The sequence below is a fragment of the Podarcis raffonei genome, chromosome 5 (assembly GCF_027172205.1).
Source record: "Podarcis raffonei isolate rPodRaf1 chromosome 5, rPodRaf1.pri, whole genome shotgun sequence".
Classification (NCBI taxonomy): Eukaryota; Metazoa; Chordata; class Lepidosauria; order Squamata; family Lacertidae; genus Podarcis; species Podarcis raffonei.
The window spans coordinates 91,147,150-91,160,687 of NC_070606.1; the positions used below are offsets into that span (position 1 = coordinate 91,147,150).

The window sequence follows — 13,538 nt, forward strand, 5'->3', positions numbered from 1 at the left end:
AATCAAGCAAACAATTTTGCTCATTGCATTTTATCAGCTATATAGGCAAGATGGGGGGGGGGGAATCATATATGAAAGGCAGCCTCCCTGAATTCTGGCAGTATCTCCCCACTTTCCAGTGTCCCATACTGTTTCGGTGGGTCACCTGGCAATGGCCTTCATGGAAGCAGACAAGCTCCACTGAGCAAAGTTACTCACACTTCTTTGCAGCTACCCCAGTATATATGGTAGTTATGTAATAGATCAGATGCTTAGGCATATAAAAATGGTTCTGAACATAAGGAAAGAGGTGTAAGTATTATACAGCCATGTCCCATATTAACTCATATTTCCAAAGGAGGAGGAAAGAAGAAAGGAAGGAAAATGAACCATCGCAGGCAAAGAAATCCTAGTTAAAAGTGGTTTATTGGTTACAATATCAAGTCAGGGTAACATCTTTCACGGAACCACTGTACAAATACAAAGGAAAGGTTTGTTATAGTGGGGGGGAGGCAGGAATATAAACAATTCATAGCAAGTGATTTTTTAATTTTTTAATCCACAGGGAAGTCTTTATACAACAGCACTGTTAGAAGAACAAATGGCACAAGTCCCTGCACTCTTCTTTTTTTAATGAGGTTAAATAAAATAATTCTTAAGACTTTCTGAATACACAATCCAAAAGGCGGTGCAGAATCACTTGGCACCTGGAAATGTTTTGGAAGGTTTTTTTTTCCTCAAAAGAAGCTGGCAGCAAGGTAAAAAGAGAGAACCACACACATACAGCAAACCACTGTGCACACACACCCTGGATGTGGAAAGGTTGAAGCAAGTCGTTAAGAGCGGAAAAACCCCATTCATTTCTGAAAACGGATGCAGTTCCTTTGGATGGCTATGCGAATATACACATGGCGAGATGCGTTGCCGTGAAGAGGAAAGAAAGAGCACCATTGTGTTGTAAAAGCAAAGGCTTGAACTGTCTCTTTAAGATGCCCACATTTAGTCAAAACCGAACGGCGTGTGGCACGAGAAAGGTCAGGCACATATAAAAAAATAATCATCATCATTTATAAGTCATTAGTAATACTGTTCACGTACTCACCGTAACATCATTGAGCATTTTTAACAGTCTTGCGTGTATTTTACAATCAGTAACTGACTTGAGAAAGAAAAAAGATCATGGCATGCAAGTGCCCCAAACATGGAAGAAGTTATTTGGGCAGCATGCATGCCAGACCAAGATAGGAGGCGTAACACAGAGACCCTGAACTTCCAAGGTCAGAGACAGCCATTGGACATTTCTACCTAAGGACCGGGATCCCAAAGAGGGAGCACTGGCTATTTTCCCTCCCAGCTGCAGCCAATGGCGTTTAAGATCCTTCTCCCAACCCAACAATCAGGGCTATCTGCTCAGTAGGGAGGGAGAACATTTAAGAAGCCCCACTGCAAATGCATGACTTTGGGTCCCACCACAGAGAATTTGGCTGGCTGTAGACCTTGTTCACATGGCAAGCCCTATTGCAGCCACAGAGAACTGGGAGGCACTCTGGGCCCTGGCTTGGCTTGCCCCATGACCGAAGCCTACAGGTGCTTTCCAGGCAACTGGGGCCGCCGGACAGGATGGGATGTCTTTGAACAGTTGTTAAATGGCGGCCAGTTTTCATTTGTTGGCACCCTTGATCCCAGCTGTGTTATTCCTACGGGCCATCTGTCATGGATGCTTTAGCTGAGATTCCTGCATTGCAGGAGGTTGGACTAGATGACCCCTGGATCCCTTCCAACTCAAGATTTTATGATTCTATGAAATGCTACTGGCAGTCACTCTGATGCACAAACTCCTTGAAAGCAACAACTGAAAATGACCTAGTCATGCTGACATCTGAACAACAACAGCACATAAAAGTCTAGTGCAGCAGTTCTCAACCTGTGGGTCCCCAGATGTTGTTGGACTACAACTCCCATCGTCCCTGAGCTCTGGCCTTGCTAGCTAGGGGTGATGGGAGTTGTAGTTCAATAACATCTGGGGACCCGCAGGTTGAGAAAGGCTGGTCTAGTGGGAGATGGGGAGAAAGGGCAGGGGAAACACTCTCAGAATGCTTTGGCTGTGCTCTGAATTAATATGGAACTTTTGGGGCAAGCAGTGGGGCAAGCAGATTAAAGAAACAGGACTAAGAGTGATTTTCATTTCATGCAGTGCAGCAGATGTTTCATATCAGGAAACGTAACATTGCCAATTCACGGGCAACCTTTCTCTTCGGAGAAAAAAGTGCTCAAACCCTTGACTCAACCTGGGATGCTCATATGAGCTAGACCCCCTTGGTTCTCTTAGAAGACGGAGGCTGGCTGATTCACACAAATTGTGGCTCACCCCGAGGCTTGGCTCAATAGGTGGAAAACGATTTCGCTTTTGAAATATAAACTCATGACAGCAGTTGGCATATCCATGTGGCAAATCGCTACTCCGCTCCACATCATTTAGTGCAATACATGCGAGTGGAGGCCACCATGGATGTAGCTGACAGGTAAATTTGTGCAAGAAATTGCAGTAAGGAACAAGGGGTTGAAAAATCTGCCCTAGGGATGCTGATCTTCCTGGCTAAAGTAAGCCACAGAACAGCCAAGAACACAGGCAAAAATGACAGACCCCTTGCAGGTAAGGATGTACTTCCAGTGTTCAGATGCCAAGTTCAGCTGGCAGTACTCAAATCATGAACTTGAACCCAAATAGGAATGCAAATATTTCAAATACACTACATTCCTTGTGTTGCTGGAAACCAGAGTAATCCTGTAATTGGCCTAGCAATAGCCTTTTGACAGCTTAACACAGGCCACAGCTAGCAAACCCACGGCACTACTGCTCCTTTCTCTGAACAAGCCCCACTAAAACAAACAGGGAACGTTAGGAAACAGCTCTGCCTCTTGCCTATATTCTGTTCATTTCAAGCCGTGTCCAGCCTGAATGGTGCTAGGACAATAGCGACTTGGGACATCTAGCTAAATCAATAGGGGTGGTCCATACCAACAAACGCCACGTTCATTTCGTAAAGCGGATGTGAGCACTCTGTGCAACAAAGTCCAAAACGCTACAAATAAGGAAATTTCCCATCAAAACTCCACAGTTGTGCAGTTGCCTTCAGCCATGCACAACGTACACACATGCAAAAAGAAAAATGTGCCCTTGGTATCAGCAACACTGAAGAACAGCAAAGCAATGCTTTTGTTACAAGTCAAGGGCACAGAAGGCAGCTCAGTTTCAACTTGAGATGAAACCGTTTATATCTGTGGGGCAGCCTTGAGAAATCTGGTGCCATCCAGGTGTTTTGGAATATAAATCCCCATTAGTTCCAGGCAGATGGGAGTGGAAGCTTCTAAGAACCACATGCAAACCTGCAAAATACTCCACTGATCTGTAACTCTCACAAATTGTACTTGGGAAATCATGGGCATCACAAAATACTCATTTCACAGAAGAAAAACCAAGGATGCTCAGAACCACCCGGCCCAATGACACAAAAAAGTAGGCAAGGGAAGAAAAATAATTTAAAATATAATATTTTTTGGGAGGGGTAAGGGCCCTTGGCAGGTACAAAGGGTTAGTGTACCATGATGCCCATGAGCACCATGTTGGGGACTCCAGGCATACAGCCTCATCTATAAACAAGACATTTCCACGGGTATCCATGCCCAGGGTCACTAATACATGCATTCTAATACATGGGTATAAGCCGTCGCACCCCTTAACTGGCACAAAGCAGAAGCGGCTATGTAACAACATCTGCCAGCTTGCTTGGCTCACTGGCCCATCCATTCTCAATTCCAAAGCTTTTCTGGAGCTACTGTATTTCACTTTTCAATTCAAGGACTGCATTAGTTTTACAAGCGCAAGTCAGTCTTAAGGTCAATTCAAAAGGTGGCTTGTGTTTGTTGTAACAAGGGAGGTTTGTACACAGTTCAGAGTGACTGCCTGAGCATGGAAAGAAAAATAATATAAATCCTGAAACATTACTTGACCCCTATGCTCTCTGGTCCACATGAAAATACGAGTGCACTTGTGAATTTGGTCCTACACAGACAATAGGTTTGTTAGTGTGCGGAGGAGCAAATTCCTGAAAAATCACATTGTAGTAGTGTCTTTTTTACCCCTACTAAATCCATTATGCTTGGCACATGAATTGGCACTTTTACTGTTGTAAACCAGGGCAACTCGAAAGGCTGGAATGAGTGATTAAAAATTCAGCTGAAACTTGCCAAAACAGATGGCTCAGCTGCGAGACTGTTTTAATGTCGACAGCTCCTGATATTTGCCAACAGAATTGGGATTGTTTTAAAAGCTCCTCTTACCCCACACTTTGAGAAATGGGAGCGTAACAGCAATGTAAAATTGCATCTTCTGATACTGTGTGCGCAATGAGAAGACAACCAAGGATCCACCTCCCCTGTCCACTCTTTTAATATTTCCAGAAGAGTGTGATTCACTTAATTGATTATAAGCACAGGCACATTTTTTTTACCAGCACCATAAATTGATTCCAGTGATTTCTTTTTATTTTTAAAAGCTATTTCTAACCCTTTGCTGTATTTCAGCAAACAGGTCTTATGAGCTGTGACTGGGTGAACTTCATCTCACACACATTTAACTTTTTTAAGAGGCAGTGTGGCCAGTTTGTTAGGATGATCTTCCATAACACCTGGCTTCCAATTAAAGGCTGAATCTGTAGCAATTAATGGATCAGGATTAACTGGGATGAAATGTTCTAGAGAGAGAGATGAAGACAAAGGGAAATAAATGCCCAAGTTCAGGGAACCTGTGGACCTCCAGATATTCCTGGACTCCAACTCCCATCAAGAGCACCCGCCCAAAGAGCATTTAATGTCATGCCGTTTCTGGGACAGGCACACATAAAAGGCAAGCTGTGGAATGTCTGGGTAACTTGGCAGTATTAGAATGAGCTTTCAGCCTTTCCTAGAGCGGTGCAACTGAGCAGAAGGTTCTAAGAGCCAAGACTTATGCTAGCACACAAATCCCAAGGTTGGAAGAATGCTTGAATGCACTCCCGCTCTTATCATTTCTCCGCATGTGCAAAACATCAGGTGGGTGTTTTCTAGCTGACAAACAGATTAACCTGTGGATTGTACAGGAGAACGAGACTGAATGAGAGGAGCTGCCTTCAAAACAGCGTTATGCCCCCACATGGACTTGGAGTGGTACGATCCCATAAGAAACAGCATCTTTGCTAGAAAGTGGCTCAACCTTATACCAGGCTGTACAGGCTGATGATTTTATAGTAGGTCAAAACTTCCCATTTACAACTGCTCCAATAAAAACAAACGATTAGCTCAGCAGTTTTTCAGCCTCAGTCCCTCAACTTACATGCTGATCCAAATTTTAGAGGCTGCTGGAAGGAAGCTCATATAGTCTGCAGACCAAAATATTTCAGTTCTTGTTTGTGAAATGTCTGTCTGATGACCTATTTTACCCCCTGGTGTTTAGAAACCCCCCGACTGCCAATGGCCTAGCCAGGGTCCACAGGCAAAGAGGATCAAACCTCCTATTTAAACAAACTGGTCAGCAAGCAAGTAAGGCGCTAGGTGTCGCAAGAAGTCATCAGGGCCTTCTCTCCTGTTGTTGTTTTTTAAAACGGATAGAAACAAAGACAGATCAAGCAGTAATTCAAACACTTTCTGTTATAAAATCCACAAACAGCTCAGTAACTTCACACTTTATCTACAGTAAATTCACTTGGAGGGTGGGGAAATAAAAACATATCAAAACAGCAATCTAAGTTGATCCGCCGCAGAACTCAGGAGGAAAGAGACATCTCAGATTAAATGTAGAGCTATATAAATGCAGTTTCTTAAAAAAAATGGCGAACATTATTTCTTACAGACAAAATGTTACATGATTGGCTGCTATGTGTATATTCAGTTATGTACAAAAAAAAAAGTACAGAATTAGCCGGGATAGGCACAAACAGAAATCCCTCCAGGAAATATAGCCAAGCCAAGCATAAGGTGGACTGGCTCTTTTAGCTTCTGTCAACCATAAACGTCATGTCCTGTTCCCCACCCCAAGTCACCAATTTCTCCCACCCACGACTTCGCTTGATTTTATATATATATATATGTATACTTCATTTACAGAAAGCCTATTTATGCAATAAATCAGTGAGTAGAAAAATTTCACCTGTAAATACAAGGTAGAAATGTTATTTCACAGCAATAGGCTGCAGCATTGATCTCTCCAGATCTCGGTGGAGACGGTGTGCGTGTCTGTGAGTGTGTGTGTGTGGACTGCCAGATTAATTCCAGATTCTGAGAAAACTGTCCCAAGATCCTGTAGCTACAGCCATGCCATCATCAGTAACTCCTAAGCAGCTGACTCTGTTGTCATGGCCAGCAAGGACGCCTGGGGGAGAAAACAAAAATAACATTAGGATGGGTGGCCCCAAAAAGAGGCTTATTATTTATCACATTTGTTATCTTGCCATCCTTCCAATACCTTAACAGCAGCATACGTAACCATTTTAACAGCTTCGACAGTAGGATGGCAAAGACAGGAACAATGGCCCGACGTCGTTCAATACGCTTCACAGCTGGGCAGGAATTAAAACCCACATCTCCCGAGCTCAAGTCCAACACTCCATCCCATCATGTCACTTTAGGCTCTCCCGGAATTAACATGACCGAATGGACAAATTAGACATTGGTGTGAAAGATCAACGATCAAATCCCAAGCTTGACCACATTTATGTCGCCAGGAAGCCTTAAAAAACCTGCTGCCCTTGTCTAAAGGTGCCATCATGTTCTGTCTGTGGTCTTTCCAGGAATTAAACGACTGGATAGTACAGCTGTAAAATGTTCCCAACGGGACTCTAAATTAGTCTTGAAACCAACTTACCATCAAGTAGCATTGGTCGTTCTGATGATCTAGACGAACTCTCATGTTTGAGCATGTGTAAGGTAACCTGCACAGCTTTCATTCCTTTCAAGCTGAGGTTGTGCAAGAGAAGAAATTGCACCCAAAGCCACATAAATATCCCTCCATTTCTTTAATCTGGACAGAATATTAAAGGTCTCAAAGAATCCAGAAAGCCGTGAGTTTATGAGTGATTGGGATACTGTGTTGCCCCATCACTGGGGTTCTCTGGGTGAAGAGTTTCACCAATAAAATGGGGCTGAGGCTGCTGTGTTCATGGAAGAAGATTCAGCTGGAGCTCCCAACTTGAGACTACTTTTTCCACCTTTCCTGGTATTGTACTTAAACCTCATATCTGGCAGGAACTGTTGGTGTTAGTGGAACCATCCTGATGTCTATTCTTATAAAATCGATGGACTAGCCAGGTCCTCCGACACAGCTCTTGGAGCTGTTGCCTCAAGCTGGGCAGCTTCCTTGGCTGCCAGTATGAGCTTTTGAACATGCAGGGCATTCCACAGAGGGAACCCTGAGCCATTCCTTTCTGTAAGCACGTCAACTAACCTGCACGCTCTCCCTTCAGGGAGTCCCAAACGTTGCAGTTGAAGTCGTCGTAGCCTGCCAACAAGAGGCGGCCGCTCTTCGAGAAAGCGACGGATGTGATCCCACAGATGATGTTGTCATGAGAGTACATCATGAGCTCCTGGTCAGCTCGCAGGTCAAACAGCCGGCAGGTGGCATCATCAGAGCCAGTGGCAAAGGCATGGCCGTTGGGGAAGAACTGGGAAGTGAAACAAGAAGGGTCGTGGTGAAGAGAAACAAATAGGGCAACATCAGGAATTGTTTTCCAAAGGGACCAGGTGCCTTTACTAAACTAGCTTATTTCCAGAGTTGTTGGCATCTGTCTGTCTTAGAACACAATGAAGGAGTGGCGCTTTGAGGGAGAGGTCAAGCTGTAAGAAGGTTACAGAGCCTGCTGTGGCCGTAGAGGCAGAGGCAGGAGAGACAAGCTTTGTTGCAGCTGGGGCACATGAAGGCATCCATTTGTGCTGCTGCAGATGCACCATGGCTTTTCTTCTCTCTGCGCTCCTCCCAGAGGACATTTCAGAGAGGACAAATGTAATTTAAGGACTTGAGGTTTCAATTTACAACAGTGGAGATGGGGAACCTCAAGCCCAGGAGCTGAATGCAGCCCCTCCAGTCCTCTGTCTGGCCCTTACAACTCTCCCCAGACCATTCCCCTCAGTGGCTCTCCGCGCATGTTTCTTGCCTGGCTGGATGCATCATGTTCTGACTGGGATGCAATTTCCTGTCTAAGGAGTCCCATCCATTTCTCTCCCCTTTTTGGCCTGTGGACCCACCTAACACTGGCATGTGGCCCCTGGAAGATTCCCCACATGGAATGCGGCCCTTAGGTAGAAGGTTCATTGCTCCCATTATATAGCACGCTGGCTTGAAACCTGACTTTAGCAGACACTTTTTTTTAAATGGCAAAAAAGAAAAATGAACCCCTGGTTTCTCTTCCCATTGTTTTACAGCAGTTTAAAAAGAAAAGTTAATTTGGTCATGTGAGAATCTCAGGGATCAGAAAGACTGGCATTAACAGGGACTTCATGTTCTCCTGCTTCGCCAGTGCCTCTTCACCACAAACACCCCGTGGTTGATAAGAGGCTTTTCTTCTCCTGTGTCAAACTGACTTTTTTTGTGTGTGCTTTCCTCACAGCAGCCAACCTGCCAATATTCCATGACCCACTCATCCACATTTGACCACACTTGTGGCAGCTCCCTCAACACCCTGAAGTGCACACGCATGACAGCACCGTTTAAATTCATGATTTCCCTCTCGGTGTATTTGAACATAGCTAGCCACTTACGCAAACTGCATTGATGTCAGACACGTGCCCTGTGAAAGACTGCCTGCACATTCCGTCTCGAATATCCCAGAGCTTGGACGACGCGTCACAGGCACCCGAAACAAAGGTGCTCATGTCTGGGCTTAGAGAGAGACTCATCACATCACCGGTGTGCCCAGTAAAAGCAGTAGTCTGCTGGCCAGTCTCAATGTCCCATAGAGCGCTGTGAGCAAAAGAAAAACATTTGAACACAGAAGGTTAAAACAGTTCAAGGCATGTCACGAAAGAAAACCCAAGAAACTCACCAGGTGGTATCTCCTGAGCTCGTGACGATTTGGTTGTCATCTAGAAAGCGACAACAAGACAAATACCCTAGAAATGCGAAACAGGAAACATGTCAGAGGCAAAATCTATCACTCAAGAAGAGATCCAAAATGCAGATTGTGTGCGTTATGTAACTGAAATCCAGTGCCCTGAAAGTTTCAGCTTTTATTCATTTAAATTATTTTCAACCCTCAAGGCTGCAAAGGTTTGGTGTTAGGTGGGCATCTCAGGAGCTGGGAAGAAGCTGCACAGATAAGTAGATGAGTAATTCTTCTCTAAATGAAGGGTGGTGTATAAATTCTAATTCTAATAACAACAGCGCAGCAGCATGTAGGCCATATGGAGTCATACACTGGAATACGCTTCCAGGTGCCAACTTTAAATCTCCTATTCAGCTTCAGGCATAAAACGTCTCTCTGTCAGCAACCATGCCTTAATTCACAAGGAGTCAGCACAGTGGGAGAGAACACTGCTCTCTGCCACTCCAATTTGGCCGCAGCCTCTCCTCAGTCCAGCTGTAGGCAGGCCGCTGGAGCAGGGATAGAGCACGGAAACCATGCAAGATAGAAATAAAAATTTAAAAATAGTGTGGCTCCCCAAATGGGTTATCCCCAAAGGAATACAGCCCTAAATATAAAAGAGGTTCCCCACCCAACTTAAAACAGCCAGCCAAATGTCTCATAGAAAATATTTGGGAAGCATGCTGTTGTTGTTGTTTCATATATATATATATATATATATATATATATATATATATATATATATATAATGCTCAACCAACAGATGTTTAACTGTCAGGGTGCCCGACAAAGCCATAGGGCCTTCCCCTTTCAACTGTCCACTGCGATCACATCTCAGGTGAGCAGGAATTCCCAAGGCCAGACTGTGTGTAGCTCTCAACACACTTCACTTGGAACAGTAAAATCATACATCTCAAACTATGTGCACATGTTGACATGTTTGCTTAAATGCATTCAGGTTGCAGATTCACCCCTTCTTGACTATTACCTTTTGACACCTTCACACAGAATTTGGACTAGGAACAATGGCTGCTCATTTGCAAGCCATTAGCAGAAATTTCAAATCTCTCTCTCCCACCCTCCAAATTCTTTTATGGCTGCTATAGTACAGCACTGAGGACAGACCAGGTTGGACCGACCCGCAGGCTTGCAGGAGCTACTTTTTAAAAAAACCAACAATCCTCAGATTCAGAAACCTGGAGCCAGGATGGACATAAACTTGGACTTGAAAAATAGGGTGCCTCTGAGCTCATGCTCAGTGCAGGAATTTCAGTACCACAACAAAGTAGTACACAGTCCTTACTGAGAAATTCACCAGTTGATCATAATCTCTCTTCCCTATACCCACGGAATACAGCATTGGGTTTGGACAGAAGAACCTTAGGCCACAACTTGCGCAATCAAATTCTGGTTTAAAGCCTGGCTTGTTGGGAAGCTATTCATCATAGCTCCCCAGTTTGCATTTAATGGGAAGCTGCAATGAACGGTGGCTTCCTGGTTGGTTGTGCCACTAGTGCAAAGGGAGAAGTGAAGGTGCAGCAAAAGGGTTGTGGGAGAATGAAGTCATAAGGTTAAAACACGGCTTGGCAATGACACTGGCTGATAAGACACATTAGCTCAGCAATTGGGAAATGTGGTTTTTTTCGGGGCGGGGGGGATGGCATTGAAAGTAGACAGGATAGAAGATGACCGGTTGTAGCAGAACAGTTTCTGCCACAACAAATCTATCTAGTTATGTATTCACTTTCGACTCCTCTGCTTTTAGGGAAGTTCAAATAAAGTCACAATTTAGGGAATTGCAGAAGTTCAAATAAAGTCACCATTTCATCGAAACAAATAGAAACAGAAGCCTGCTGACCAGTATGTCCAGGTAGTTCTCTGCTCACTCGTACATTGCCCTCTCGTGTCTTCAGGTTGTATATGGAGCAGATGTTGTCCAATCCACCACAGGCGACGTAATTGCCAGATGGGGCGTATGCACAGGTCATGACCCAGGAAGATCTTAAAGGAATGGCATGCATCTTCAGGGCGGAAGGGAGGGGAAAAAACACAGTTAGAAGGGAAAAGTTGCTCCCTGAGCATGAATAAACTTCTTCCAGAACCATATGCAGGCTTCGCCAGGGTTGCCTGAACTACCACTGCCACACTGAGAGATGCTGTTCATTCACAGAGCCTGCTCTCCAGATGAAGAACCAAGATTTCATGGCGAATATTGAGAGAACAACATTATGAAGTGAGGGAATATATATATTTATGTTCTCAAATTGCAACTTCCCCAATTTTACTTGGATTTTCGTAAGGTCAGAACATTTTAAACAGGTGTTATGATATTCCCCTCAACAAGAAGCAAGCATCTTAGCAGGCTGCTCAATTGCTGGGTCCTCAAAAAGAAGTCAGTCAGTATTTTTATTTCTCTGAGTCATTATTAATATTTTATTTACTAACTGGAGTTACATATTCCTGTGACACATTGACAGAGTATAGAATCACAATTAAAACACGTGGCACAGAACAGTCTAAAAGACAAACTGCTTTGTGTAAACCTCTTTTGAGGTTGGATTGCTGCTGGGGTGTTTGTTTGGTTTTTACAGTCAGGTATATAAATTTTATGAAATCAATAAAATTAAAATGCAAGCAGAGGAGTGCTTTCAGACATTGTAAGCAAGTTTTAAAACAGGAGTCAATACACTTTGTCCAAACACTGAAAGCATTTGGCTCTGCTTTAGATTATGTTCCAATGTCTCCTACATTTTCCTCAATTTACTGATAGCTTTCAGTAACCTGCCCTGTGGCATAACATAAAGGTAAAAGTAAAGGGACCCCTGACCATTAGGTCCAATTGCGGATGACTCTGGGTTGCGGCGCTTATCTCGCTTTATTGACCAAGGGAGCCGGTGTACAGCTTCCAGGTCATGTGGCCAGCATGACTAAGCCGCTTCTGGCAAATCAGAGCAGCACAAGGAAACGCCGTGTACCTTCCTGCTGGAGCGGTACCTATTTATCTACTTGCACTTTGACGTGCTTTCAAACTGCTAGGTTGGCAGGAGCAGGGACCGAGCAATGGGAGCTCACCCCGTCGCAGGGATTCGAACCGCCGACCTTCTAATCGGCAAGTCCTAGCTCTGTGGTTTAACCCACAGCGCCACCCGTGTCCCTGTGGCATAACATATTGTATTATTATCATTTAATTAATTAACTAAGCACTTTCCCTAGTCCTCCAAGCAAGCATGGAGAAAAGTGGATAGATCTGCCAAGTTCTGCTTGCCAAATTACAGCTACCCCTACTGCCTAACCTAGAAGTGTGTGGTTCCCAGGCTTCCCCTTTCTCAAAGAGCAGGATGCTGCCCTTGACCTTGGTGCTACACCTCTGAAGTGCAGCATGAGGTTTGGGGTGGGGGAGAGAAGTGCCTGCTCTCTTTCCAGCTCTAAGCTTGGAGCTGAAGATTGGGGGTGGGCAGAAAATGGGCCTGCCCCCCAATAACGATGTATGCCATGGGGAAGAGAAGTCTGCTTCTGCACTCCATGGGTGCTACAAATAACCCTCAAGCAGAGTGGCAAGTCCAAACACTTCTGCCACATTTCCAGCTCAGCACTGAAAGTTGCAGGGAGGCAGAGAGGTGCCTCCGTCTGTAACTCCAGGCTCATATTGCTCACCAGAGCACGGCTTTCTGGCTTCCCTCTGGCCATAGCAAACTGAACGAGTCCAAGTTTTTCAAACCTGGGATTTTTATGGTCCGAAGCAAGTCCAGAAGCAAACAAAGACCTCAGTGGGAATCAGAGGCAGCTGATTTTGCCGGCCACTAAACAGATGCACAGATAGTCAACCAGACTAGACAAGGTAAAGCTTCTGCTTTCTCATAGGGTAAATTTAAGAACTGGGCATATTTCAAAAAGCACCGCCTTTTCAGATTGCAATGCAGCTGCTTTATATCAAAGAAACCTGCCATTCCCAAAAGATACCTGTAACCCCACATCAACAGATGACCCCCCCCCCCAGAAATAGACAGGAGACCCAACAGTGTTTTCCCCAAGCAAGTGAGCCGCTGTTGTTAAGAGCAATGAGATGGAAGAGTCAATGAGAGGCTTGAGTAAGTAAGTTTAAAAAATAACAATAAACGGAAGCAGAGTTAGAATAATTGGAGGGTGGAGAAAATAAAAAGCAAAAGAGTCAATAGAGGGGGAAAACAGAAAAAGTAGTACTTCAGGTAGAGAACAAAAAGAAAATAAAAATAGCAGTGGAAACAAAAAAGCAAGCCCACCAGCAATAGGCACATAAAAAAAATGCCAAAACGGATTACTTTTTTAAAAAACAAAAACTCTACCTTGTTTGTTGTGTAACTATCCCAAATAATTAATTTTCCATCTTGGGAAGCGCTCACTAGTAGCCTAAAGATAACCACAAAACACACATACACACACAAAAAAGACATTATCAAGTTAACTTTGTGC

General features: G+C 44.3%; 1 protein-coding gene across 1 annotated transcript in view; it reads right to left on the bottom strand.

The window, feature by feature from the left end:
- Positions 1-6,172: 6,172 nt before the first annotated feature.
- GNB4 (G protein subunit beta 4) overlaps positions 6,173-13,538 on the bottom strand; it is a 35,420-nt gene continuing 28,054 nt past the window's right edge. The window contains exons 5-10 of the mRNA XM_053390623.1: positions 13,412-13,475; positions 10,948-11,110; positions 9,051-9,117; positions 8,767-8,968; positions 7,457-7,673; positions 6,173-6,385 (exon numbers count right to left, since the gene is read on the bottom strand). Coding sequence (XP_053246598.1) covers positions 6,279-6,385; positions 7,457-7,673; positions 8,767-8,968; positions 9,051-9,117; positions 10,948-11,110; positions 13,412-13,475 — 820 coding nt within the window. The 3' untranslated portion in view covers positions 6,173-6,278. The remainder of the gene's footprint in view (positions 6,386-7,456; positions 7,674-8,766; positions 8,969-9,050; positions 9,118-10,947; positions 11,111-13,411; positions 13,476-13,538) is intronic.